Source organism: Fusarium mangiferae (genome assembly GCF_900044065.1).
Source record: "Fusarium mangiferae strain MRC7560 genome assembly, contig: FMAN_scaffold002, whole genome shotgun sequence".
NCBI classification, from domain to species: Eukaryota; Fungi; Ascomycota; class Sordariomycetes; order Hypocreales; family Nectriaceae; genus Fusarium; species Fusarium mangiferae.
In genome coordinates this window covers 1,890,961-1,918,538 of record NW_024573922.1, presented here as the reverse complement: position 1 = coordinate 1,918,538, position 27,578 = coordinate 1,890,961, and the positions used below count along the sequence as shown (strand labels likewise).

Genomic DNA, 27,578 nt, shown 5'->3' with positions numbered 1-27,578 from the left:
CCCTCGTCGATCTTGTCTCATTGGATGATGCACTATATCTGTCCGTTCTATAGATGATCAGATTGTATCTGCATGATGATCCTGGCATTTGATGTTGGGCCTTGATTCTTAGTTCTTGTTCTTCCCCTCCCTCCCAAGCGGCGGGCAGTTTGTAGGTACCAGTAAGTAAGGTCACTAGCGGTGACAGGAAGAGGTATGGATGTTTATGCCTGCTATTTCCACCATGTACATAAGTTACCTTTATGTTCTGCATCGTGTTCATCACTAGCATTGGGTCTTTTTGCCGGGCTGTTGATTAGCTGACCTGTAGTGAGTATATTAGCCATGAACCTCGGCTCAACAACTTGGAATATCTGTAATCTTGGGATGTCAGTTAATACACACACTTTACATAAAAAAGTGCGACAAGTTCTGAACCAATTGAGTATGTATGCTTCAAGGCTACAATGACATGCCGAGGTTCATCTTTCTTGATCTCTTCCCGTCTGGTCTGGCTATGGAATCTCACCCGCCCACCCACCAATTCAGGCCACAGGGTTCTTAAGCTTCCCCTGTAATGAGCCCCGCTCAAGCCTCCAACTCTAGCCCACATGGAAAGATAGAGCACCTCACATCAGTGGAAGCGGGTTCGTGGTCTCAGTCCCCGCCATGACTCAATTGGCTGTGGCCCTTTAGACTCATTAGCAGAGGCCACTAAGTTACAGTGCCTAGGGAGAGTGAAGTGCCTGAGTGCACATCAGGGACGGCATCCCGTCTTCCCGCTCTATTCTAAAACGTTTTGCTCCAGAACTCCACGACTCAAAACTTGTCTCTTCATCAACCTTGGCTTTTGACTTTGACTTTTTACTTTGGCTTTGATCGGCGAGGCATTCAATCAATTGGGGCATACTTGACCAGATCTGGCATTCGCTACAACCGCAAACACCGTTATTGTTTGCTACGTACCAACATAACTTATCTGCTTATGTACTGACAGCCCGTTCAAGCGGGGCCTTGACGATCCATCCCCGTGCATCGCGTCGTCGCATTGCATTGCCTTGCATTGCATCCAGCCAATTTTGTCAGGATCCTTTTTCTTGCCATGTCTTCTCTCCTCCAACGGCGTCGCTAAAAAAGCAATTCTTCCGCCTTCTGGCCGCATTTGCTGTATGTATGTTCAGAGGTACTGTACCATCGTCATCTGTCACTTATCACCTCGTTTCCATGTCACTCACTCGCATTGACAACCTGAGCCAAGCTTGCAAACTCGGACTGTCTCATCGCTTGTCATCACGTTGACCCCCTTGTCCTCCCCTCCATCTCGTCGTCGACGTTCCACCGCCAACCTGCTGTCGTCTGTTTAGCCCCCCCGCTGTGTAAGGCGAAGCAAACATATCCATCGTCCTCACTCGTCTCGGATACGGCTTCTCGGACACCTTTGCCTCTTTTTCCCCCTTCTCTTTCTTTCTTTGCCTGGACCCTCTCGTTGCTTTTTCTTCCCCGTCAGCCATCATCGTCCCCTGTCATACCCTGTCATATACACGTACATACGTACATACAAGACGAACTCTTTTAACACCATAACCACCGACAGCTCGGAATCTTTGCCACCAGCTAGTCAGTGTTTTCATTAAATTGGTCATTCATCTCCGAGAGCTGCACTCTTAGTCTCTCTTGGTTGCTTGGTTATCTCAAACTTTCTAGGTGTTGACCATCTCGAAGCAGAGCATCACCATATACTAGACTTTCATTCACTCTTCCAAAAGACTAAACTGTTCATCACTGGATCTGTCACATTAAGTGACCAGCTACGGCCCTCGCTCTCTTTCATCTCCGTCTGCAACCTCGCGTCTTCGTACGTCCTATCCCGCGGTTCTCGTTTACTCTGTCCTCCCAGGAGGCCGTTGGACAGTCAGCTGTTGGACAATAATCCTCCCCCATCTTCTTTCCACTTCTGTCAATATCCCCCGCTAGGAATTTTGACATAACGTCGTGATCTGATCGTCGGGCTTGGGATTCATCAAGAAACACGGTCAATCATGGTCTACTGTGGCAAGCCCTCTAGGGGTTGCCAGATGTGCAGAGCCCGAAGAATCAAGGTGTGTTGCTATTTTACTGCTGCACGACTTTTCTTGTGCAGAGTTTTCCTGGGGCCCTCTAGACATATCAGCTCACAGTCATAGTGCGATGAAACGAAACCAACCTGTAATCAATGTGCCAAATCCAGGCGACAATGCCCTGGCTACAAAGATGAATTCGATCTCGTCTTCCGCAACGAGACGCAGGCAACTGAACGAAGAGCTCGCAAGGCCAGCAAGAAAGCCACGGCGCTGAAGCAGGGTAAACCTTCAAAGGCCGTAGCTATTCACAAACCAACACCCGATCAGTCTATTATATCGACTCTCCAACTTCCGGTGGACCAGCAGGCAACATGCCACTTTCTATCGAACTTCGTTCTGCTACCTTCTCATGATAACACGCGTGGATGGATGGAATTCGTTGTGCCTCTCCTTAAAAGCGAGAAGCAAGCGTCCCATTTCAAGCTAGCGTTTGATGCATGTGCCATGGCATCTCTGGGGAACCGTGTCGGTTCAGGTTGCAATTTTGAGAACAAGGCTTTAGGATGTTATACGAAAGCACTTTCCGCCACATTCAGCGCCCTAAAGGATCCCGTTCTATCCAAGGAGGACTCAACTTTAGCAGCTGTGCTGCTTTTGGGACTTTTTGAGAACATTACCGCAAAGCAATTGGGAATGCTCGCTTGGGGCTCTCATATTGAAGGAGCTATTCAACTAGTTAAGTCGAGGGATAGGAAGCAGATGCGAACGAAAACAGGCCTGGCTCTTTTCGTAGCCACAAGAACGCAAATGGTATGCTCTTTATTCATTCCTCTGCCGACCACCATCTGACAAGCGACTAGATCATTCACACCTTGACCACAGGCACACCCCCGGCCATGGGAGTTGAATGGTGGATCACGGACAGCTACAAGAATCGGTACGGAGCCGAGTGTCAGCGACTTAACATCCGTACAGCAGAGCTCAGGGCTGAGTCCAACCGCCTGATGGCGTCCCTGGCCCGTAGCCCCGAGAACATTGAGCTGCTTCTGGATATTATTCGCCGATGTCAGACTCTCGATCAGCAACATGTGGCCTGGGCAAACCAGTTGCCCGAATACTTCCATTACAAAGCTGTGGCTTGGGAAGACAATGTTCCCAGTGGGAACTACGGCGTGGCTGAGGTTTTCCCAGGACGAATAGACGCATATCAGGATCTCTGGGTTGTCAGCGTATGGAACTTGATGCGTTGCTCTCGTATCATCCTCGCGTCACTGATTGTTCGCTGTGCTGCATGGGTTTGCGCCCCGGTTGACTACCGAACAACCCCCGAATACGCAACAGCCGCGAGAACGTGTGTTGATACCATCACGGACATCATTTCCTCGGTGCCCTACCAGCTGGGCTGGTTTTCTAGTCGCAGGGAGCTTCTTGAGCGTGCTAACCTCTCCGCGTTTGGCTGTGGGGAGGAAGATGCCCTAAAAGGTCTGCCAGGATACTTCTTGACTTGGCCCCTGACTTGTGTCCAGGGTCAGGATTATACAACTGATGCACAAAGAGCATGGGTCAAAGGTCGACTTGAGTTTATTGGCAATCATCTTGGTGTTAGGTACGCCAATGTGCTTAAACAAGTGAGTACCCTCTCTGAATCCCTGGAGATATTTGCCTCCGCTTTGATATCTCCTTTCTTTTTTTTTTATTTGTTCGTCTTCTTTTCCTTTTTCAGCATTTATCTATTCCCACACTGGTTGCTTTTTCTGGTATCAACTTCAGGGCCAACTGACACTTCTCCACAGCTCAATGTTCGTGTTCCCTCAATGCTCATCCGAAGGGATGGCTTGATGGCTAGCCCATACCCTGCCTCCTACAACTTTGAAAAGCTCTTGTCGTCCAAGACGGCACCAGCTATGGCAGGATATTCTCTGAACCCAATACAACAGCATGAAGCTATGCAGAAGGAGAGAGCTGAGAAACAGAAAACGGAGCTACTGAGTAAAGCCAGGGGGTCCTTACCAAATAACGAGAGGGTAGCCGACGGCCTGTTGCAATTTCAGAATTAATTATGGGATACCAGAGATAGGATTTTGAAGGATTTTGAAAACATCTCATCTCCAAATATGCCATATAGACGTTCCAAAGGTTCTGGATAACCTATAAAATAGCGGATGGCTGGTCCTGAATAACCATGGTCGCCTTTTAGTCTATAAGCATGCCATTATTGGATTGGATACCAGGCGTTCAAAGATAACCGTGAATTTGTTTGATCTAAGCTCGATTGTGCAATTGCAGATCCGATACTCGAAACGAAAGTGTAGGGGTTTGACTGGTGCCATTTTGGATGTGTTAGACGAGTGGATATCCATGGATAATTTCATGGGGTGTCATGGTTTGGAAATTCACGATCACACGAACGTTTTCAAGTGCAATATGTTGTATTATAGAGCAATCTTGCAACCGGATATCTGGTGTAATATGAATCAAGTTGGAAGAAACTGCCCTAATGGAAGAGATTCGTTGAAGAGTCCTATGGATGCCTGCGTGCGTGTCGTGCTACCCATGCCCCTAGCATATTCGAATCAAGATAGAAAATTCGTGACGGAGTGGCGATCGAGTTTATTTTTGTTTCTTACTGTAGACATTGTCAGGACCTATTCCACTTCCACGAGAAACGATACCATGATGTACGCACCTCTGACTAGCATCTGATGTCGTGCCTAGATTCCACGCCTTGACGAACCAGCTCTGCGTCGCATCGACGTAGTTTTCGTTCTTGATTTGTTTGACACCGACCTTTACACCATCCTTTGTGAAAACGACGTTCTTCTTGCCCATGCGCTCGGACGCAGCGTCGGACATCTTGGCGACGCTGATGTAGACTTGGTAGCCGATCCAGCCGCCTACGCTGAGCAGAGCGAAGACGATGATGAGAGGAAGGACCTGGCTGTAAGAGTCAATTAGATACTGTCGTTGGAGTGAGCACTGCCGTTGCAGCTGTACCTGAGAGCTGAAGATTGTTTGGCCATGTTTGATTGCGACACGTGTGATGCGAAAACGGCGATTGGCGATTGGCGATTGGCAATAGTGAGGAAAGGTGCGCTGGACTGGAGAAGAGAAGAGAAGAATGCGATCAACGCAGTTGCAGAAGTAAAGAAGAATAGAGTATGAAGAGGGAGGGAAGGGGTTCCTTAGAGCGACAGAGAGAGGCAGCCGAAAGGGGGTTGCGCAAAGAATTGAGGGGACCAAGAGCTGAAGGATCTGGGGGGTAGAGTACTACTTTAGGGATGCATGTGAGTGAGCAGTAGAAGTAATGGAAAGCCAAGTACCTGGACTAGCTCGCCCTTGGACTGAGGTATTCGCGAAAACCCGCCCGTTAATGGAACTTAGGTTCGGGGATCGCCAATTGGATTGTTCGGCACCTCCAGCTGTCGAAAAACAGGGTCCAGGTCTTGTCTGAGGGGCTGCTCTCCTGTAACTTTGGCTGATGTTAGTGGACCTTAGAGGGGGACGATGTATCGAAACACTTGATGCCTTGTCGTATGGAACGAGCGACAATTGGAACCTTGGGTACCTAGGTAGGTAGAGAGGTAGTCTGTGAGACGGAAACAAGTGCTTCTCCATTCCAAGGTGCTTTGATTCCGTGCAGCATCGTGCTCTTGAACATGTCCCTATACCTGAGAATGCCAAGAAACTATCCCGGGCCGCTGCCGTCCATGCGATCCATGCAGTGGCAGTGCAAAAGACGAGACGAAGTGCGTGCAAAAATAAACCACATAAAATAGGTACGCAATGGGCAATGCCTTGTCCTACAAACACTCACTGATCGCCTAGACTCACCTGTCATACCTTAATTGTCAACAGCTTGAGGGATTCAAGCTTTTGTGGCGGCTGACTTATCCCCCCGTGGTGAATCGAGAACAGTCTATGTTGGTGTGGTGATGCAGGGGTTTGTTTGTGTGAGGCTTGAAGAAGCAATCATGGTGTTTTTGTCTGACAATCAGAATAACCACGTATGAGAAGCGTGTGCTATTCTATCTTTACAGAGCAATCATACTATCAGATGGAATCCAGACGGCAATAGGAGTGGTTGAAAGCCTGTGTGTTAGTACCTATACATGCAGTTAAGACCAAGATTTCAGAGGGCAACATCCCAGGTCTATGGGAAGCATAAGAGCTTAACACACCTATTGACCACCAAGCTTCTAGTTGATTCAATGCGAAAGGAACATGCCACTTCATGCTGCACTAGGTACAGAGGTACAATGCCTCATGCTTGACCTAGGGAGCCGTTGCTTCCTCTCGTCATTTGGTTACTCGCCAGAGTACAAGCACATGAACATCACTCTGAGCTTCCTTGACCCGCCAAACAATTGTATATTTGATAGTCCCAAGGTATCTCGTACCTAGGTAGGTAGACAACGCAAGAGAGACACTGACCTAAGAGCAGGTAACACCAAACTACAACGTTGACCATCCGTGCAACATTTTGAAGAGCGATTGTTTTTACGGCTCCGTATGACGTACACACACCCGTGCATAGCTTTTCGATGATAAAGAGAGGAGGCTACAGATATGTCTGTCTACTTATAGGCTTGTCAGAAATATAGAGATTGGCGACATTCTTTATGCTGTGGCCAACTCTTATCAATCAGCTGCCTTGGCTCGAGACATGCGCGATACGAGGAAGGACTGTCAACTATTTTCCAACTCATACGGCTTAATATCGTGTAAGTAACGTGATTACTGTAGTCTTTATCTCCTTTTACTATCCATCACCAGCTTTACTTAAGTCTTATGATTCTATGCTGCTTCCCTCAGCAAAATTGACCACTTACACTACAGTGAGGAGTTCAAATCTATCAACACATAGCCAAATTTGCCACATGATAGCATGTCGACCGAGATGAGTGTCTGAAACACCTTTCAGCTTATATGTCTCCCTCATCTAGGTACTTATAAGACCCTCTTGGTGAACACATCTTATCTTTGACCAAATTTGCATGAGTTGTTTCGTGTAGGCCAGCCCTGGGCTTTAAGTTCAGTGACTTATGAAGTCATGGAACTTCCTAGCTTAGAATAAATCACCAAGGCCTTAGGAGTAATCTGCAGACTGCTCTTTGGACGACTTGCGCTCTTGTGTATTCATTTGGCCTGAGACAGAGTTCCTCGGGTAAAGGATTTTGGCAATGGAGATATGAAATCAACATGGCTTTCGAAAAACCAATCAAGGTTGAGCTTGATTGGGTTATTGACTCGACATCTACCACCATTTTCAGGACTTACGCTGGATAGGGCGACGAGTTGGAGGCTACCTACCTGTCATTATCCATATCAAGAACAAGATAGATTACTCCAATCAGTACGATAGGAGAGACGCATCTAGCTAGGCACAGTAACATAATTTTCGAGGAATACCTAACTACCATGGAATGGTAAGGTAAGGATGTATTCTCGGATGCCACAGTTCTTGATTTATACTGGTCCAATGGATGTGGCTGTGCACTCCTAGACGGGACGGGAACTTCCAACGAAGCTTTGACGCCACCGAGCTCCAAGCTTGCAATATCGATGAGGATGAACACATCTGCAAAATCTGATGGGCTGCTCTTCTGAATTGACTCATATCAACACGTGAGGATATCTAGTGATATCGGTGTCCTCTCCTCGCCGTTTCTGGCATCTGATAGCGTGGCTCAGGCAACCATGAGATTAGGTAGTAGGTAGCCCCTCCTTTGACACTAACTACAAGATTCTTGGCTTTGTCGCTGTGGCGGTGACCAATGCGAAGAGGCCAGACATGCAGACATGCAGACACAGGCTACGCTACCTAACAGCTCTGAGCTCATCAACCACCAAACACCCACCTCCATTTACCCTCCTCCATCCCAGTTCAACACATAGATTTCGTCGACTGGGAGCTTCGGATCGGGAGTTGCCTTTTACTATCCCGTTTTCTGTTGATTGCTAAAACGCCTGCTCCTCTGCAGCGCCTTTTGAACCGTTTCTCGACCCATTGACCGACACCGTTTACACATCCGTATATACCTTACCTCAACCTCGGGTGCGACACTGCTCCCTTCACACTTCAACCATGTCGATGCCCCCTCCTGGTGATGGCTTCGGCGGCTATCCAGCCCAGCAATACGATCAATATGCTGGCCAAGAACAGCCACCTCAACAAGCTTACGAGGACCCTGCCGCCGCCCAACAGCAACAGCCCCACGATCAAGGCCACAAGAAGAAGAAGCGAGGGTATGCGGCTCAGGCTTTCGAGGTCGGTACCGGTGCCAACGCCGTCGCCGGTGCTCAGACCGGCGGAGCTCCTCAGCAATTCGGTGCCCCTCCCGCTCAGCCAGGTTATGGGGGTTATCAGGCCGAACCTCAAGCCGCTGCCCCTCAAGGATACCAATATCCCCAGGGATACGGCGCACAGCAACCCGCTGCTCCCCAGGCTCCTCAATATGGCTACCAAGCTCCCGACCAAGGATACCCAGCACCTGGCGCTCAGCAGCCCGCGCCAGGAGTTGGCGGCATTACTCAAGGCGTCGGCAACATGAACATTGGCGGCCAGGCTCAACAACCCCAGGCTGCTCAGCCTCCTCGCCCTGCTGTTCTGAACCAGCTCTATCCAACTGATCTCCTTAGCCAGCCCTTCAATGTCTCGGAGCTTGACCTTCCCCCGCCCCCGATTGTTCTTCCTCCCAACGTGAGTTGCTGATTTTCAGGCCTGGTGATATTGCCAATCACTAACTTTCGCCTGTTAGACGAGTGTTACTCCGTCCCCCGACGCCAACTGCTCCCCGCGATATTTCCGATCGACTCTCAACGCTGTTCCCACCACCCACTCGCTCCTGAAGAAGTCCAAGCTGCCCCTTGCACTCGTCATCCAGCCCTACGGTTCTCTCCACGACGATGAGGATCCCGTGCCTGTTGTGCAGGATCAAGTCATCTCGCGTTGCCGACGCTGTAGAACATATATCAACCCCTATGTCACTTTCCTGGACCAGGGACACCGATGGAGGTGTAATATGTGTAATCTGACCAATGACGTTCCTCAGGCTTTCGATTGGGATGCCGCTGCCCAGCAGAGTGTTGACCGATGGCAGCGACCCGAGCTGAACCATGCTGTTGTTGAGTTTGTCGCTCCCCAGGAGTACATGGTTCGCCCACCCCAACCCCTCATCTACCTGTTCTGTTTCGATGTCAGCTACGCTGCTGTCTCAACCGGACTCGTGGCCACCGCGGCCCGCACCATTTTGGACAGCCTTGACCGGATACCAAATGCTGATCGCCGCACGCGCCTTGGCTTCTTGGCCGTGGACTCTAGCCTCCACTACTTCTCGATCCCCAAAGATACTGATGAGAATGGCGAGACCAATATGCTGGTTGTCAGCGATCTCGACGAGCCTTTCCTCCCTATCCCCAACGAGCTCCTGGTCCCTCTTAGTGAGAGCCGACAAAGCGTGGAGAAGTTCCTGCAGAAGCTTCCCGACATGTTCCAGAACAACCAGAGCAATGGTTCATGCATGGGATCGGCCCTGCGTGCAGCTCACAAGCTTATCTCCACCCTCGGAGGCAAGATTGTTGTTTTGACTGCTTCCCTGCCCAACCTTGGTGTCGGCAAGCTCGAGATGCGTGAGGACAAGAAGCTTCTTGGCACATCAAAGGAGGGGGCTCTGCTCCAAACAGCGAACAGTTTCTACAAGAGCTTTGCTGTCGAATGCTCAAAGAGCCAGGTCTCTATCGATATGTTCCTCTTCTCGTCACAGTATCAAGATGTGGCTTCGCTCAGCAACCTCCCTCGCTACACTGGTGGCCAGACCTGGTTTTACCCAGGCTGGCATGCCTCGCGACCTGAGGATGCCCTCAAGTTTGCTTCCGAGTTCAGCGACTATCTTTCGTCTGAAATTGGCCTGGAGGCTGTCCTCCGAGTCCGAGCCACAAGTGGTCTAAGAATGAACACATTCTACGGCAACTTCTTCAACCGAAGCTCTGATCTATGCGCTTTCCCCGCCTTCCCCCGCGACCAATGTTACGTTGTCGAGGTGGCTATTGATGAGAATCTTACCAAGAACGTCATCTGCCTCCAAGCGGCAGTGTTGCACACAACCTGCAATGGTGAGCGTCGCATCCGAGTAATGACTCTGGCCCTTCCTACAACGACCAATCTATCCGATATGTACGCCTCAGCGGACCAGTGTGCCATTACCACCTACTTCAGCCACAAGGCCGTGGAGCGGGCCCTTTCAAGCGGCCTAGATGCGGCCCGCGACGCTCTGCAGAGCAAGGTTACTGAGCTCTTGCAGACGTTCAAGAAGGAGTTGGCTGGAGGCAGCATGGGTGGCGGTCTGCAATTCCCCGCCAACCTCCGCGGCCTTCCCCTCCTGTTCCTGGGGCTCATCAAGAACGTTGGTCTCCGCAAGTCATCTCAAATCCCCTCCGACATCAGATCAGCGGCGCTCTGCCTTCTGTCAACACTTCCTGTGCCTCTCTTGATGCGCTACATCTACCCAAGACTCTACTCACTACATGATATGCCCGACAATGCGGGAGTTCCCGACCAGGAGACGGGCCACATTGCGCTCCCTCCTGCGCTCAACCTCTCTTCAGAGAGGCTCGTGCCCTACGGCCTGTACCTCATCGATGATGGACAAACTCAGTTCTTGTGGGTCGGCCGCGATGCCGTACCGCAATTGGTGCAAGACGTGTTTGGAGTGGAAGACAGAGGCCAGATCCAGGTCGGCAAGGGTCGCGTACCCGAGCTTGAGGGAGACTTCAACGAGCGGGTGCGAGCTATTGTTCAGAAGAGCCGGGACCACAAGTCACTAGGGGTTGGCAGCATTACATTGCCCCACCTGTACATCGTGCGAGAAGACGGAGAACCTAGTCTGAAGCTCTGGGCACAAACGCTACTCGTGGAGGATCGAGCCGACCAGGGTGTAAGCGCAGCTCAGTGGCTAGGCATGTTGAGAGAAAAGGTGAGTTGATGGATGATGATATTGGTTGAGATGGCATGACAAACTAACTTTTGCATCAAGGTTGTTCAGTAGAGTAGCTCACGAAAAGTCGAGCGTTTGTAGACGGAGGAGTGTGTCGGATCTGTCCTTGTAATATTGGGATCGGGATGAGGCGGGTTCAATGACTGGAGTCGAGGTCCTGGAGAAGCAGTCGGGCTGGTTTTGGGAACAGGGATGCGAGGAGGACGAACGGTGCCAACTAGAGTGAGTGAATGAATGAATTGTTTTGTGAGCAATGGTGAATATTACCATGAACGTGACGGGGTGAGGTTGAGATCATGATCATGATGATGTACAGAGCAGAGGGGCTCATGATGATAGCATTAAACAGCACAACCAGGGCCAAGACATGATACAGCCAACCAAAAACGATAGACTCACATGCATAGTAATGCATGGTATTTTTAGAAGTGCATTCCTTCAGAAACCAAACGGAAAGGAGACCCGATTCCATGGATGAATCCATGACCGAGGGGTTGGTTTGGCCCCCATGGAATGAAATCTGATACAGGCACCAGACGCAGCCGCAGACGCGCGACGCGATGTTCTCTGAGTTGGTACAGTACCTACAGTACGTGAGATACAAGGACCTCGCTATCCAATGATGAAACGCCGCCGAGTCGGTGGGTGTGAAACGCACGCGCCTAACGAGCCAAGTAGCCAATGATAGCTAGAATTAGGCGCTGGGGGAGGTTATTTTAAGAACTCCGAGACACGGTGCTTCTCTTTACACATTCCTACCTACCTATCCAGGGGAATCAGCTCAGCTCAGCTCAGCTCAGTTCAGTTCAGGTCATGCCGTTGAGGAAGCATGAGAATCGGTAACATGTGAAGCGGCATGGCATTAGGGTGGTGAAACGCATAGATACGTGGGGTATGTTGAGCCTGAGGGATCTTTGTCGAACAGGGGGTTGATGCGATCCACTGAAGAAGACGAGAGGGCAGAGTAAGGTAGCATCCACCATGTTTCGGGGCTGTCAGATGCTAAACGCCCAGTATTTTGAATCGCTAGTGTCATGTCATTGGGAGGTTCTGTAACGTTTCGTCTCAGAGAGTTCCATGACGCTACAGTGTCTTCGTCTTCGTTTCGTTTAGGTCTGTTACAGACGGATACATTAGAACTGCCTGTTGTTTCTGTGATTGTCACGTATCGTCAGGTACCTGACGGGAAGCTGTCCGTCCCGCCCGGTCCATGGTAAAAGTCAATCAGAGCGAGCTCTCCCCCACTTCGTCTTCCTTCAATCGTTATCACCCTTAAGTTAAGCTTGTTAATCCAGGGTCATCCACTATATCCAAGGAGTCTTGTACTGCAATATCCGAGATGATGGGGTAGTTGCTCTGTCGTTCCGTTCTTCTGTGTTTAGTTGTTCCAGGTCCAACTGTTCCATTGTTTGTTCAATAGCTTTTCGGCAACGTTGGCGTTGTTAATGCCCCTCCTGGCGATCATTACAGATGTTCTGGGCCTGTCCATGAACCATGAACCTCGGTTTATTCTTCCAAGGGTCTCGTTTCGTCTTGCGATCACGCATTCTCTTGAAGAGATCTGCCTGCGTAGGCAAAGTCAAAGGACACTCTGTCGTATTTTGAGTCCTTTCTTTGCATTGAGGACAAGTCACTGGATGTCCACTACCGACTCCTATCGGGCTGAGGTGACACCTCCACCAGCTTGAGTTGAGCAAGTAGTTGTTGGTTCTTAGCCGCCCAGTTTTGGCTTTATCACATCTCAGAGTCATCAGCCCAACGGGACAAAGAATCAGATGACGAAAGAAATGATTGATTGAATTAGTGATATTAGTTAACTACCCTTCTGTTCCGTCCGTCTTGTCTTGACTCATCGTGCTTGTTTCACATCTCAGTCAACCTGTTCTTGTTTTAAAAGTTATCCTCCATTCCTTTGGTGTCAGATCAAGACCCAGTCAGAGGCAATACCTCTCTCTCTCTCTCTCTATCAATCCAACTGCTAGATTCGGAAGACTCTCTACCTAGATTCTCTCACTCTCCTCCCCCTAAGAAATAGCCCGTGCAGCAATATCCTTACCCATTCTTACCTATAGTCACCGTTGACGACGGCGAACCGAACTGAAACCTGGGCCTCTGCCACGACGCGCTAGCCTCTGTACGGGTCTTTACAGCAGTGCAAGACCCTCTTCTGCCCCGCGCTCTCAACTTGCGAACCGGACCAGCATCAGCACGGCCCGAGCGGACGTGGAGCTCTTCTGTTCCATCTCTACCCTTACCTTAGCTGCTATAGCCTGTACTACTACTTTATCGCTACTATAACTCCCCGTCGCTGTCAACCCTTTTTTCTTCATACTAAATACCTACCTATTTTACACCTTTCAACTTCGTTTCTTGTCTCAGTCGCTATAAATCATCAGCTGCATATCTCTCTCGATTCCGTTGAGTCTCGTCGATAATCAAATCTTGCGATAGTATTGAGTGGAGCTCAATACCTAACCCCTCAAATCATCCTTAATCAGCCAGTCCAGTCCAGTCCTGCCCAGTCCAGCCCAGCTGGTCCAAGTCCAGGTCCAGGTCCTTCAAGTACCAACAAAGGAGTCTTCTTAAGTCTTGCTTGGCTGGTTCTTTTCTCTTGACTTGTCTCTACCTTATTTCTACAACGTCTCGACCGACCGACCCATCGAGCGACTGCGCATTCTTCTCAACACGGCATCAGTCGTAGCTTTTCGGTCGCTCTAATCCTCTTCAGCTTTCCCCTCCTTCTCACCGCGACCATGTCTCGATCGAACCCCCCTAACGCTGCGGGGTCCCGCAAGATCTCGTTCAACGTGAGCGAGCAGTATGATATTCAGGATGTTGTTGGTGAGGGCGCCTACGGTGTTGTCTGGTATGTTTTCTTGTGTCGTGTGCTTTACGCAGTGTATCAGACTCTAACTCTCCTTCAGCTCTGCCATTCACAAGCCCTCCGGCCAAAAGGTCGCCATCAAGAAGATCACCCCTTTCGATCACTCCATGTTCTGTCTAAGAACCCTGCGAGAGATGAAGTTGTTGCGATATTTCAACCACGAGAACATCATCTCCATTCTCGATATCCAGAAGCCCCGAAACTACGAGTCATTTAATGAAGTCTACTTGATCCAGGTTTGTACCACAAGCGCCCAGTCGCAATAGCAACAGCAGACTAACGAACGACACAGGAGCTGATGGAGACGGATATGCACCGAGTCATCCGCACCCAGGACCTTTCTGACGACCACTGCCAGTACTTCATCTATCAGACCCTCCGCGCCCTCAAGGCCATGCACTCAGCCAACGTGCTGCACCGAGACTTGAAGCCCTCCAACCTCCTCCTCAACGCGAACTGTGATCTCAAGGTCTGCGATTTTGGTCTTGCGCGATCCGCTGCTTCGCAGGAGGACAACTCCGGTTTCATGACTGAATATGTAGCGACTCGATGGTACCGTGCGCCCGAGATCATGTTGACTTTCAAGGAGTACACCAAGGCTATCGATGTGTGGTCGGTTGGCTGCATTCTCGCCGAGATGCTCAGCGGCAAGCCACTGTTCCCTGGCAAGGACTGTAAGTGATTGCTGAAATGCCTGAGACGATAGAGCTCTGTGCTGACCATTTGACCGCTAGACCACCACCAGTTGACACTCATTCTGGACGTGCTGGGCACGCCCACTATGGAAGACTACTACGGAATCAAGTCGCGCCGCGCTCGAGAATACATTCGATCGCTTCCCTTCAAGAAAAAGGTTCCCTTCCGAACTCTATTCCCCAAGACCTCGGATCTGGCCCTCGACCTGCTCGAGAAGCTCCTCGCATTCAATCCTGTTAAGCGCATCACCGTGGAGGAGGCTCTGAAGCACCCATACCTTGAGCCTTACCACGATCCCGAGGACGAACCAACAGCACCCCCGATCCCCGAGGAGTTCTTTGACTTTGACAAGCACAAAGACAACCTGAGCAAGGAGCAGCTGAAGCAGTTGATCTACCAGGAGATTATGAGGTAAATATGGTATGATGACGAAGATGGGTGAGGCATTTAGGATCTGCGATCCGAGACACCTCTGACGGACCATCTGTTGCTAGCAGGTGTGCTCATACGTAGTTGTGACTTTTGAGAGGAAGATCAATGGCAGAATTTGGAGAAGATAGATAGACCACAGCACAACCCTCACGCACGCACGCAAACATACACAGAATCACCTACTAGTTTAGTCTGCATAGCATGCAAATGGCGTGGGTCTTTTGGGGCAAACTTGATGTTGAAAGAGGGTCAAATGTATGGAAACAGGATCAAAGACATGGGCCAGAGCCAGGATCAGGGCCTGAATCTGAGAGAGGCAAACATGGGACTTGAAGATGATTTGATGAAGTGCACATTGCAGCCATTTCTTTTTGTAGTTGTTATATCCCAAGAAAAAAAAGAAATTCATGATGATACGTGTTGAGCATACTCAGGTGATCAATAGTAAATGAGAGTTTCATTAGTAGCAAACTTAGATGTTAGAGTATTCTCTCTACTCCGTACATGTCAGGAACTATACACGCTGAGAGAGACCACTAATCAAATAGAGAAATCAAGTAATATCATGACTTTTGTTTCACCCAATCCTCATCGGCCAAGTTTAGTACCTTCAGGAACGTGACAATCAGAGAGTACGAATGACAAGAAAACAGATCAAAAGGTCTAGACCGAGCCAGCATTTCAGCCGTGATAGGCCGTTGGCCATATCGAGCTAGCGTTTTGGTGCTTGAGGCTCTGGTGTTGATGACGATCATGAAGTTTGCCGGCGTGTACGTACATACACGCATGTGGCCAGTAAAAGAGACCACAGGCTTATGAATCACCACGCAATTCTTTTTAAGCCGCTGAGTAAGGCTTCCAGCAGAGGATGTGGCAATTGCTGCCTTAAAGCCATGGAAGCGAGTTGGAACTTCTTAATGTCAGGGCATCGATTCTCAAGATCGTGCGTGTTCTTTCAAGTCTTGTTCTAACGTTAGGCGTTAACCCCGCTATATCTAGCTCCACTAGCTCCCCCAATCTCATGCATTCTATCTCCAACAGCTACCCTCCACTACCATAGCAGCGCCAGAACTTATCCATTCATTCCCTCTAATGTCTTAGATCTCAACACTACATATCAACGCCCTGTCTCCTTTCTAGCAACGGCATTATTCTTATTCAGTTTCCTGATCACTGAATGCTTCGAATCTCGTGTCTATGGCCTCCTGCGCTTCCTAATTTGAGCATCACTATCACTAGACTCCGTGTTTACACGTCATGAGCTCTTCTGACCGCAACGAATCCCCCGAATCTCCCGAATCTTCTGGCGCCGCTACGCCCAACAATCCTAATCGCGCCTCTGCATCATACATCACCAACATGTGGACCGGCCTCATCCGTCGCTTCTCTAGTGAGGGTTCGTTCCCTAGCCAGGCCGACACCGCCTACGAAGACGACTACAAGTACCACAATGGCAATGGCACAAAAGACGGTATAAACGGTGTCTTCACACCCGTACGCCGTACAGCGAGCCCCCTTCGTCCTCCACCTCTGGATCCTCTTGTATTGCATGGCTATCGTCAGGGCACGCCCACGTCGGCCAAGTTGCTGACAGCCGCTGTCGCGGAGGAGATTCGCACCATGGTCCCTGAGCGTCTACGCATCGTAGACGACTGGCATCTGGTATATAGCCTCGAGCAGGACGGCGCGAGCTTAACAACTCTTTATCAGCGCTGTCGACAATATGAGGGCAAACGAGCTGGTTTTGTCCTGGTCGTCAAAGACCTGGAAGGAGGGGTGCGTATCCAGTGAGCCCATATGACGTTATCCTGTTAACTGACATGATCAGATCTTTGGCGCATACCTATCCGAATACCCTCATCCTGCGCATTCGTACTTTGGCAACGGCGAATGCTTCCTCTGGCGAGCCTCGACTATCACGCCTCTCCCTCCGCCTCCATCGGCTGATACGACAAACCTGAACTCTCGAATTACAACGCTCGCCCCGCCACCGCCTTCGTCAGAGAGCAACACCCCTACACATTCTCGCGCGCCGTCGCCTACACCTAGCGAAGCTGTCAGGTTCAAAGCATTCCCGTACAGCGGTCTGAATGACTTCTGCATTAACTGCGAGACCGGCTTTCTAAGTGTTGGATCAGGCGGTGGGCATTATGGGCTGTGGTTAGATAATGGGCTTGAGAACGGACATAGCTCAAGGTGCGAGACCTTTGGTAACGAACCTCTGAGTGACGAGGGAACCAAATTTGGCGTCATCGGAGTCGAACTCTGGGTTATGGGCGTATGATGATGACGATGATGCTTCGTTACGGCTTCACGTGTTTGCATGGCGCTCGGTGTTATGAAATGGTATTCACAGGCGGATCGGTCTCTCATTAAATTGATGCTCTATGGGAAGAAGGAAGATCTATTTGATGTCATGGCAGGGCGACCTTTGTTTGGAACAAAACCTTTCCTGGGTATATAACAAGGAGGACAACAGCAAAAAATATTCAAGGCAAGATCAGTAAAAACCTATGATACCCGGAGCTGATACTCTCAACTCTTTACACCATTAGTGGCCCTTCAATACTCCGCATGTAGTGTTGCAAAAAGGTCAATTGTTTTATTGCTCCCTGTCTCAGCTCTGTCTCTTGACCATGAACGCCTGGATACCTTCCAATACTCCTTGAGGTGTCGGTAACTCGGCGCACACATCAGGCTCGAAACCAAAGGACAGGAGGTGATCTCTTGTCGTAGGTCCGATGGTCGCGATGAACGTCTTGCCGTCCCGTTCGTAGCCCTTATACACCTTATTGGTCTCAGGATCCAGGATTCCCATGACTCGAAGCATACTATCGCATCCGGTTGGTGAAAATACCACAATCCATCGCATAGAATCATTGCGTGTTTCACCGAGGACCCTGCGTAGATCAACCGGAAAGCTCTCCATGACGCCCGTCCCGTAAACAACCGTCTCTGTCACACGAATGCGCTCTGTATCTGGTAGTGCGCCGTCCTGTAGCGTTTTGGGGATGATATCACGACGGGTTTCTCCAACGAGGAATAGAATAGGCGGGAGAGTCGCACGTTTTTGACCGCCGTACCATTCGTAGTAGTGGGCGAGGATAAAAGGAGCAAGGGCTGCGCCGTTGCCTGTGTGGCTACCGAAGACTTGAAGAGGAGGTTCTTGAGGGACAGCAGCGAGGGCGCGAGTAGTGGCGGGGCCGACACTATAGACAGGAATGTTCTGTAGATGAGGCCATGAGGTTTTCTCTTCGGGTTTAGGAATGTCATCTGTCGCAAGAGAGACTGTGTTAGCCAAGATTGTCCTAGAGATATAATGACTCCAGGGTTATGACTTACCGGCCTTTCCGTCTTCGACAAGCTTCACAAAAGCTTCGACGGCGCGTTGTGATGTAAAGATTAAGCCGCCGTATTCATGGTGTTTCTGGTTTCCGATGCGACGATCGCGAAGTAGCGCTGCGACTTCGTTCATGCCGTCACTGTGAAATTGGTGCAGAAGAACAGGCACGAACTGCGGCGCAAAACCACTTGCATTAACATCAGATTCTGAGAAAAGATCTTCGTAGGAATCGCCAGGTCTCGATCTCGTCTTCAGTAGGAGTACAGGTATCTTGGAGGCTTGCTCCGTGGTGGGATTGGTAGTTGTCATGATGAGTTGAGATTGGTCTGATGCGTATATGTATGGGTTAATACGGCTGGCGATACTATCGATCCGTGATTTTTTAAGGCGAAAGAATGGCGGAGAGGTAATCAATGGGAGAACGAAGTCGAGATCATGAGGCGGGAAGATCAGCAACTTTCGGAGACTCGGAAGGTGGGATGCAGGTGAGGGGCTCATGGGAAAAGTGGGCGACAGCTTTATCGATAACATGAGAGAGACGGCAGTTGAAGAGCTTCCAGGTTGTCCACTGAATATCATGTCTTCACTGATTTATCAAGGTGACTTTTTGACAACGACGTATAATCATGTGAATAGTGAATGAGATCTAATTATCGAGCTGGGTATTCAGTGCAGAAGCAACCATCTATCAACAATAACTCCAACGCCTTCCTACAAGCAATCAAACAACCGACTTCTCCTCTACCTCATTGTCACTCTCCTTTGTTGTCTCGACTACTTCTCTCTTCACGCTGGCCCACTCCATAGCCAACGCCCCCAAGATAGCCAGGCAAGCCATGATGAGTGCGACGCGGAAGCAAACATGCAGCGAATCGTTGTAGGCAGTCAGTGTCTCCTTGTGGAACTTCTCAGGGATAGTCTTGAGAAGACCTGTTAAGCCAGCGGACTCGATCTGCTTAGGGGTAACGCTTGTGAAAGCGGACAAACGCTTGGCCAATTCTCCATCGAGCACGTTGGTGCCGACAGAAACGAAGATGGCACCGGAGAGTGTTTGGGCAAAGATGACGAGCGAAGCGCCAATCGATACCTGGTTGCGTGGAAGAACAGTCTGGGCGGCCATGTTGGGAGCCTGGGAACAGGCACCGAGACCAAAGCCATATACAATCTGATATCCAATCCACTGGCCTTCTGAAGCATTAGTACCAAGGATAGTAAAAAGGCCAGCGCCGATGGAAGAGATGCAGATTCCGGCAATGAGGAACGGCATATAATATCCAATGCGAGAGGTGAGAACGCCGCTGATGATGGAGCCAACAACAAGAGCAAGTACCATGGCCAAGAGATGAATTCCACTGTCCATGGCAGATTCTCCGTTGATGACCTGAAACCAGACAGGGAGGAAGTAAATCAACAGTGTCTGATGGGCACCAATACAAAAGCTCACCCAAAAGCCACCGAAAATGCTGCGCTTGGCGAAGATGTGAGGAGGGACGGTTGCTTGCTCGGGCTTCCAAACTTGGATGAGGACAAAGGCGATAAGGAGGGTGAAAGCAACCACGAGCAAAGCAATAATACGACCATTGTTCCACTAAGTGATGTTAGTTGAGTCTTTGCCACACAGGGGACAAACACTTACGCTATACTCGAAGCCACCCCATTGGAGAGCCAGGCAGAGGCAAACGACACCGGGGATAAGAGCAATCAAGCCGAGTACGTTCAGTTGCTGGAGCTTGTACATCAGGCCGGTCTTCTCAGTCGATTGGCGAGGAACTTGGAGAAATAGGAAGACAAAGGTCAAAACAACGGCGCCAAGGGGGAGATTGATGTAGAAGCACCACCTCCAAGTGACGTGGGTTGTGAAGACACCTCCAATGACAGGTCCAATAGCTGAAGCAATTCCAAAGACTGCACCGAAGAGGCCCTGGTACTGAGGCCGCTTCTCAAGAGGGACAGCATAGACAATGATGACGAGCTAACAGTGTAAGTAAAAGTGTTATCCGCGAAGCATTAAGGAACAACTTACGATACCAGACTGCGTACCAGCACCGCCTAGACCTGCGACAGCTCTTCCAATGATGAAGGCAATCGAGTTTGGGGCAGCACCACAGATAGCTGAGCCAATCTCAAAGAGTACCATGGCAGTCATAAAGGTCGTCTTGATATCCAAGATGGTGTATAGTTTGCCAAATACCAACAAGAAGGCACAGTTGGTAAGAAGGTAAGCTGTACCGTACCAACCGATGTCACTCGCAGCATGAAACTCGTTCGTGATAGCGGGGATAGCAGTCGAGATGATGAGTTTATCCTAAAGACTGTTGGCTGTGTCGATTGCATCGAGTGATTTCAGGACATACCAAGGCAACCAGGAACATGCTGATATAGAGTGAGATCATCAATATGGCAAACTTCATGCCTTTTGGATAGACCACATCGGCCGGGGCATTGTCCGAGGCGATCATTGTGATTGTGTAAAAGAAGTGTAGTCTAAAGGGGAGTAGTTGATGCCGAATGGGCAAGTTGCTGATACAGTTGTAGAATGTGATTGAATTGGATCGAGTGGAATCAACAAATTCTCTTGTTGTTATATATAATTATCGGCATATCACAAAATGTCCGCCATGGAATCCATCGACAATGTCCGTAGAGAGATGGTATTTCGGACAGTCATAATTGACCAATGAGCTTACACCATGACCGTCCGACCGTCCGCTGAATGACCCTCCACCAAGGATCAACGTCCGAAAATCCTTCGTTTGTCCGCTATTGCTGCTTGAGACAAAGACGAGAGGCTGGGCCGCTTTATTTAACTACTCCCATTCCGTTTATCCGTCTTAGTCAATATGAACATTGGATTGACGGTTATCGTTCGACCGTCAAAATTAGAGACCAGCTCAAGGCACATTCCCTGAATGAGCTACCGCTTCTCACGATGCGTATTAAACCGGATCTCAGACATTGTATTTTACAAAATATACGACATACCTTGCTGCCTTGTCTTCTGTTGGGTATCATCGGTGCTGAATCACGTGTGACTCGTAGGATCATGAGTGAAATGACTTCACATCCAGTAGCCAAACTTCAATCTACACTAGCTTCATCATTTGTGTCGGATCTAGAGGCGAATAAGCCCTCACCGCTCTAACTCATGGAAACTCATCAAGCACAGTCAAAACCCCAAACAAGAAAACGTGAGAAGCCAGTTCTGAGCTGTAGTTTCTGCAGGGGACGCAAGTAAGCCAGACAAACCAGAGAGAAACCCGATATGACGTTGACCTTACTGCAGACTTCGATGCGATAGACAGTCACCTTGCGGCGCCTGCACACGGCGCGGAACACCTACCGAGTGCATCTTTACTTGCTCGGAACAAGAACGCAAGGATGCCATAGATTACAGACCTCATAACAGAAACCAGAAAGCTCGTCAGAGAATAGCTCGTCTGGAGAATCTGGTGACGGAACTGAGAGATAAGGCTGAGAGTTCAAACCAGTCGTTGAACGATGCAATCCAATCAGAAAATGCCTCGAGTCATTTTGAGCCAACTAAATCAGGCACATCGCCAAGTGTTCGAATGGGAAATCTCAGCCTGGCAGATAACCAGGCTGTGTACACAGGTAGCTCACATTGGGCTACAATATTGGAAGATGTAAGAACAAAATTCGTCATGGAGACCTTCAACTGACGTGATCCCTAGATTCAACAACTCAGAGATGAGCTCGCTGATGATGGCTCCGACATTGTCAGTGAAGGGTCTTCTCCTTTTGCTAGTGGCTTGACGCAGCAGTCTCCGGCACCGAGAATATCTCTACTTGCCAATGTTTCGTGCCTTCCCGTGGACCAGATTCTCGCTTTGGTTCCTCCTCGCAAGATAGTTGACAGATACATCTTCCAGTACTTCAACACTTTCGACTCAAGTAAGTCATGACTTTCATGTCCAGTCAACTGCTAATTCCGCCCGTCCAGTCATACTTCATCGAGGCAAATTCCTTGCAGAAGTCAGCACATAACAAACGTCTGAGGAGATAATGGCTAATCCATCCATAGTATGCAAATTTCTGGGTAAACCCCTCAGCTGTCTCCATCATCTGGGTCGGGTTCTTGTTCAGCATCATGAGCATGGCTGTATCATTACAGAAGAAGGAGGCAGGGATGCATGGCTTGTCCGCTTCTGAACTACAAACAACGCTGGACACTTACCGAACGCTCACTATTCACTGCTTAGTTGCTGGAGATTACCTTCGTTCCAGCGCGCACACGGTTGAGACGCTTTTATTGCACTTTGCTGTTGACCAAGAGGCAGATGCCGATGCCGATATTGGGAACTGGGTCCTCATGGGTGTTATCATAAGGATAGCCATGCGGATGGGTCTTCATCGTGAGCCATCCCACTGGCCAAATATCCGACCATTGCAAGCTGAGCTTAGGCGACGAGCGTGGACAGCATTGTACAGCATCGACTTCTTCACCAGTACCCAAATTGGGCTTCCACGTATTATCAAAGATTCCCAATGTGACACTCGCCCGCCCTCGTATCTTCTGGATAGCGATATTGGTTTTGAGCACGATACCCTACCGCCTGAAAGGCCACATTCAGAGCCCTCCATGTTGGCGTTTAATATCCACAGGCATGGAGTCATCAAAGTTGCTGCTGAGATATACGACACAACCGAAGCAGGGCCCCCTCCACCAGCTACCATTGCGACCTTGCAGGCCAAGCTTGAGAGTGCCACAGGTTCCTTGCCGGACTGGCTCAGGCTAAGGCCTATCGAAGAGTCGATTGCGGACAGTCCAACTACTATCCTTAACCGAATGATGCTTGATATCATCACCCAGAAAGCCATCTATCTCCTTCATCGACACAGTTTCGTCAGAGGGTCGGCAGGAGAAGAGAGTGTCAGATCCAGTGAGATATGCATCAAGGCTGCCCTGTCGATCCTGGAGCACCAACGGCGCATGAACGAAGAAACTCAACCAGGAGGCCTCATGTACAACATACGCTGGAGAGTTGCCGCACCACTTAGATCCGAGTTCATGCAAGCTACCATGATGTTATGCTTTGCGTTGAGTAGATACGATGCAGGACGTGATTTGCATAGGCGAAGTGATATCTTGCAGGCTTTGATTGTAGCAAAGGACATCTGGGGGACGAGATCCGACGAATCTCTTGAAGCTCAGAGAGCTGTCAAGGCGATATCGATCATTCTGGAGCAAGATCGAAAGAGTTCGATTTCTGTTTCATCACCACCAACCAGTAAGTCTCTTGACCTTTCAAGTCTCGTTGTTTGCTGCTGACTCTTGTGTATAGCATTCAACCTTTCATCTCGGCCGTCCGCGGAGAACCACTTTGGCGGTTTCGATAACACGTTCGGTCAAACCATGGCGTTGGACCCGTCATTTTTCTCAGTTGGCGATGACATGACAGCGTTGAGTAAGGTCATGGATGAGTTCATGAATGATGCAGCCGCAACGGGATTGTCAAGCTCGCCTTTCACAAACGCGAACTGACTATCATAAGACATTGGCAAATAGGAAGACATTTGACAGAGATGCTTGAATCGCCACTTCTGTATGTATAATCATGAATTAATATTTTATTTTCAAGAGACTAAAACGAGACTCGACCGGAAATGATGCTAGAGTGAAGAATGCACGTCCTCCACTAAAGAAGCTCCATCGATAACGGGTTGAGAGTGTGTTGCCTCGCCCCATAATCACCCGGAAGGCGGCGCTGCTCCGGCCTAAATAAATTTGGCCTGTCCCTGGAAGTTTCCAGGATTTGGTGGCTTATCGATAAGGAGTAGCCTCGAATTCTGTCTGTCGATACGGAGTAGACACTTGATAGACCGTTTTTACCATCCCGGCACTTGAGCATCTTTTCTTCTATGCATGTTAGTAGACAGAGGCTGACAAATAGACGTCACACCACAACAATCGTAAAAGTCTCGAGATCCCAATTCTTTCCAGTCCCTAGATTCTTTCGTAGAATTTCGTTCGTTGACATTCATTCATCCATTCATTGATAGATCGATTGCTTGCTTACCTGATCTGTTTCACTTACTCAGCCCCCCAATAATTCCACCGGAAGCGCCGACTGCTTGTTCCCGTCTTGTTCCTTAGCGGTAACTCGCCTCAGAAGTCGAAGTTAGAGTCGAAGTCAGAGATCTCACCACCACAAGTGGCGCCATTCAATGTCAAGCGATCCAAACGATCAACAGCATGCGGCTGCGTCCGCTGCCCCTGCGTCGTCGGTAGGAGGCTCTGCTGAGCCGCCTAAGAGGATCCCCAAGGGAGTGGTACTAGGCCCTGACGGCAAACCGTGAGTTTCATCATTACGCCCTGCAAATGGAGCCCTATTCGACTGACCCTTGCTCAGATGCCGGAACTGTACGTCTTTTGCTGCATGGGCTTCCCAAACAAAGAGTACTCTCAAACAGGACGCTGCAAAGGTCAAGGGTCCTCCGGCCGACTGCCCTCCAGATGTCGAGGTGCTAGGCCGCAGTACATGGACATTGCTTCACTCTATTGCCGCTCAGTATCCGGAACAGCCGTCAAACGGCCAAAAATCAGACCTTCTCAGCTTTGTCGGTCTGTTCTCTAAGCTATATCCTTGTTGGGTCTGCGCAGAAGATTTCCAGGGGTATCTAAAACGAGAAGCGCCACAGGTCAACAGTCGTGATGAGTTCGGCAAGTGGCTGTGCGGCGCACACAACGACGTCAACCGCAAATTGGGCAAGCCTGAGTTCGACTGTTCCAAGTGGGAGGAGCGGTGGCGGACAGGCTGGAAGGATGGAAGATGCGATTGAGCTGTTTCTGAGCAGAGGTTGAGGCTGGCTGCTGGATCCGGCCGGGACGCTCGCGCGCCTACCAATACTGTATACCAGAGGCCTCGACTCACACACACCATTGTGGTTTCGGTGTTCGGTGTACGGTGTACGATATTTGGGCCCCTGAGCGATTGCACACCGGTTGGAGAATGGCATGATGGGTCGTTGGCTGTTGTGTGGATACATGCATACACGTGTGGTTAATGCCGGACCGATGGAGGCGTGGGATGTCAATGACTTTTCTATGGACAGAGGAAGAATTGATGGGCAAGACGGTTTGAAACGTCTATGAGCGGAGCATGGGAATTGCCGATTTTTGATGGGTTTTTCATGACGGAGCATGAACTGTACAGTAGAGGCGAAGCGAGAACTGTATGCATACTACATAGAATCCCATCTCACGACAAACGATAGATGTACATCAAATTTAACATATCATGAAGTCAAATACATTCATCGAGTCCCATCATCTGTCATTATGGGCATAATCAATTCTGTACACCGCTCTGAAGCAGTGTCAAATTTCCGACATTAGCAGTTATAGCTTCGTCTTATAGGCAAAGGCAGCCCTGTAAGGTAGGTAGGGTGAGTGCGATATTGAGTCAGTTCAATACAGTACAGCCACCTTGTTGAATGAGGTCAAATTCAGGAACGTAGCGTAGCGGAAGTACGATATCCCAGGGAGCTGGTCTCGCCAGTTCACCACCCTAGCTGCACATCCCTGCTCGTTTCGGTGAACTCCCTTTAGGCGGCGATAAGAATGATCTGACATGACACGGATGTACAACACAACTACCGGGCCGCCTTTTTGCCAAAAAGCACCAACTACATACAGCTCTCTTCCAAGCGGCATGGCCATAGCTAGGGCCAAGGTGGTGTATAGATAGTTCCCAACATCTCAGGTTACCTTACCCTGCAACATCCCATCTCACAGCCAATGCTTGTCATGGCCCCTCTGAATCCACGCTCTTTATCCGTTGATGAGCGAAAGATTTGATATCGTCCCGCTATTGTAACACGATATCGGTTTGGTATTTTACGGCAAAGAGCGGAAAACATAGGAAACAAGAGGCTTGAGATGATATCGGTCGTGATAATCGGATGTCGATTACGGGATGTTGTCGAGTCAAAGCACGACTGAAAGGGCCTTTTACGGACACGAGATCCCTGTTTTGAATTGCGCTTGATGCTGGTTTCTTGTTGATTGCTTCATCGACTGGAGTGTTATACGTAGAGAGTTGTGAATGGATAGTTGGCTGAGATATCCCCCCCCCCCCCCGTAATGTAATGCATAGTCATGTCTTGCCTCAGCATTACTACATGCGTACGTACGCCAGTGATGATCATGAATGCTACGCTTGTATGCAAGTTGTGCCGCTTGCTGTTCACACGCAATTTACCCGGCGACTAAGGAGGTAAAGATAGGTACAGTTGGACAATGAAGAATACTAAGGTATCGACATAAAAGTCTCGTTATGTCATCCTTGAATGAGGAGGCTACCTACTTAGTATTCAGGGTCGACATGGACATCCACCACCGCAGACCTTGCAACGATAACGATATCGACATCCATGGAAATAATCAACTAATGATGGTGATCCAGGCCAGGTGCCTGGACCTTGATGTGTATGTACATACATACGCAGTTGGACCCCCGTTGTCTTGTCGATTGCCGGTCGCAGGCATCTCGAGAGGGAAAACAACGCCATTACCAAATACTCGTCCATTCCAATTCCAACCGCAGACTGAGACTAACTTACATAGCATCTCCGGGTATTGTTTTACGGACTATGATCCCGGCCGGTGGTCGCTCGGCTGCACAGGTCCGGACTAGCCGGGATGGCCGGAGTTGGCTCTGACAAGCAAAGACAAGGCTCGCCAAGGATTTATCGAGGGTGATCACATTCATCCATCCATTGGATCCATGCAGGCAGATTTGATCGTGGCTGGCACCTTTCCTTTCTTTTTCCTCATCGTCCCGTCGTTCCCCTGTCATCGTCAAAAAAGAAGCATCCGATTTCTATCGAGGTATCCACTCATTCTGTGGCATTGAAATGTTTCTAGACGTTCTTAGACCCGTAGCCAACATCAAGATTCCACCCTTGACAAAGTCTGCCCGATTGGGAGGGCCCGTAAACAGGGCACAATGGCATCATATGATTTTCTGACTGTCGGTCGCTACCTACGCATACAACAACGGATCTGCTACAGAAGGGGAGAGAAAAAAATAGCTGCGGCTAATGCAGAGTTAGAGCCCACTAAGCTACCTAAGTTAGTTCGCAGTGAAAGAGCCGCCCTCCCGTGTGCGTGGCGTCGACGCTGGTAGCCCATGGGAGGGTCATTACATCACCATCAGAGGACTTTTATC

General features: G+C 49.5%; 9 protein-coding genes across 9 annotated transcripts; 6 read left to right on the top strand and 3 right to left on the bottom strand.

Annotated features, from left to right (window-relative positions):
• Positions 1-2,018: 2,018 nt before the first annotated feature.
• On the top strand, positions 2,019-4,096 carry FMAN_06055 (uncharacterized protein; the record flags this gene model as incomplete). The annotated part of the gene is made up of 4 exons (XM_041827213.1): positions 2,019-2,078; positions 2,163-2,849; positions 2,900-3,667; positions 3,833-4,096. The coding sequence occupies 4 exons, from the start codon at positions 2,019-2,021 to the stop codon at positions 4,094-4,096; spliced, it is 1,779 nt and encodes a 592-aa protein (XP_041678198.1).
• A 553-nt stretch (positions 4,097-4,649) lies between these two features.
• On the bottom strand, positions 4,650-5,059 carry FMAN_06056 (uncharacterized protein; the record flags this gene model as incomplete). Its single annotated transcript, XM_041827212.1, has 3 exons — positions 4,650-4,665; positions 4,726-4,977; positions 5,034-5,059. The coding sequence occupies 3 exons, from the start codon at positions 5,057-5,059 to the stop codon at positions 4,650-4,652; spliced, it is 294 nt and encodes a 97-aa protein (XP_041678197.1).
• Positions 5,060-8,124: 3,065 nt separating this feature from the next.
• Positions 8,125-11,083, top strand: FMAN_06057 (putative COPII coated vesicle component SEC24; the record flags this gene model as incomplete). Its single annotated transcript, XM_041827211.1, has 3 exons — positions 8,125-8,739; positions 8,798-11,011; positions 11,072-11,083. 3 exons carry the CDS (start codon positions 8,125-8,127, stop codon positions 11,081-11,083), a joined length of 2,841 nt encoding a protein of 946 aa, XP_041678196.1.
• Positions 11,084-13,785: 2,702 nt separating this feature from the next.
• FMAN_06058 (pathogenicity MAP kinase 1) lies at positions 13,786-15,027 on the top strand (the record flags this gene model as incomplete). Its single annotated transcript, XM_041827210.1, has 4 exons — positions 13,786-13,898; positions 13,957-14,152; positions 14,209-14,590; positions 14,651-15,027. 4 exons carry the CDS (start codon positions 13,786-13,788, stop codon positions 15,025-15,027), a joined length of 1,068 nt encoding a protein of 355 aa, XP_041678195.1.
• A 1,274-nt stretch (positions 15,028-16,301) lies between these two features.
• Positions 16,302-17,328, top strand: FMAN_06059 (Oxidation resistance protein 1; the record flags this gene model as incomplete). Its single annotated transcript, XM_041827208.1, has 2 exons — positions 16,302-16,820; positions 16,873-17,328. The coding sequence occupies 2 exons, from the start codon at positions 16,302-16,304 to the stop codon at positions 17,326-17,328; spliced, it is 975 nt and encodes a 324-aa protein (XP_041678194.1).
• A 333-nt stretch (positions 17,329-17,661) lies between these two features.
• On the bottom strand, positions 17,662-18,696 carry FMAN_06060 (uncharacterized protein; the record flags this gene model as incomplete). Its single annotated transcript, XM_041827207.1, has 2 exons — positions 17,662-18,317; positions 18,387-18,696. 2 exons carry the CDS (start codon positions 18,694-18,696, stop codon positions 17,662-17,664), a joined length of 966 nt encoding a protein of 321 aa, XP_041678193.1.
• A 412-nt stretch (positions 18,697-19,108) lies between these two features.
• On the bottom strand, positions 19,109-20,846 carry FMAN_06061 (putative aflatoxin efflux pump AFLT; the record flags this gene model as incomplete). The annotated part of the gene is made up of 4 exons (XM_041827206.1): positions 19,109-19,975; positions 20,024-20,359; positions 20,411-20,692; positions 20,742-20,846. 4 exons carry the CDS (start codon positions 20,844-20,846, stop codon positions 19,109-19,111), a joined length of 1,590 nt encoding a protein of 529 aa, XP_041678192.1.
• Positions 20,847-21,532: 686 nt separating this feature from the next.
• Positions 21,533-23,890, top strand: FMAN_06062 (uncharacterized protein; the record flags this gene model as incomplete). The annotated part of the gene is made up of 6 exons (XM_041827205.1): positions 21,533-21,618; positions 21,671-22,031; positions 22,080-22,299; positions 22,349-22,380; positions 22,430-23,636; positions 23,691-23,890. The coding sequence occupies 6 exons, from the start codon at positions 21,533-21,535 to the stop codon at positions 23,888-23,890; spliced, it is 2,106 nt and encodes a 701-aa protein (XP_041678191.1).
• Positions 23,891-24,573: 683 nt separating this feature from the next.
• Positions 24,574-25,188, top strand: FMAN_06063 (uncharacterized protein; the record flags this gene model as incomplete). Its single annotated transcript, XM_041827204.1, has 2 exons — positions 24,574-24,701; positions 24,759-25,188. 2 exons carry the CDS (start codon positions 24,574-24,576, stop codon positions 25,186-25,188), a joined length of 558 nt encoding a protein of 185 aa, XP_041678190.1.
• Between the last annotated feature and the right edge of the window lie 2,390 nt (positions 25,189-27,578).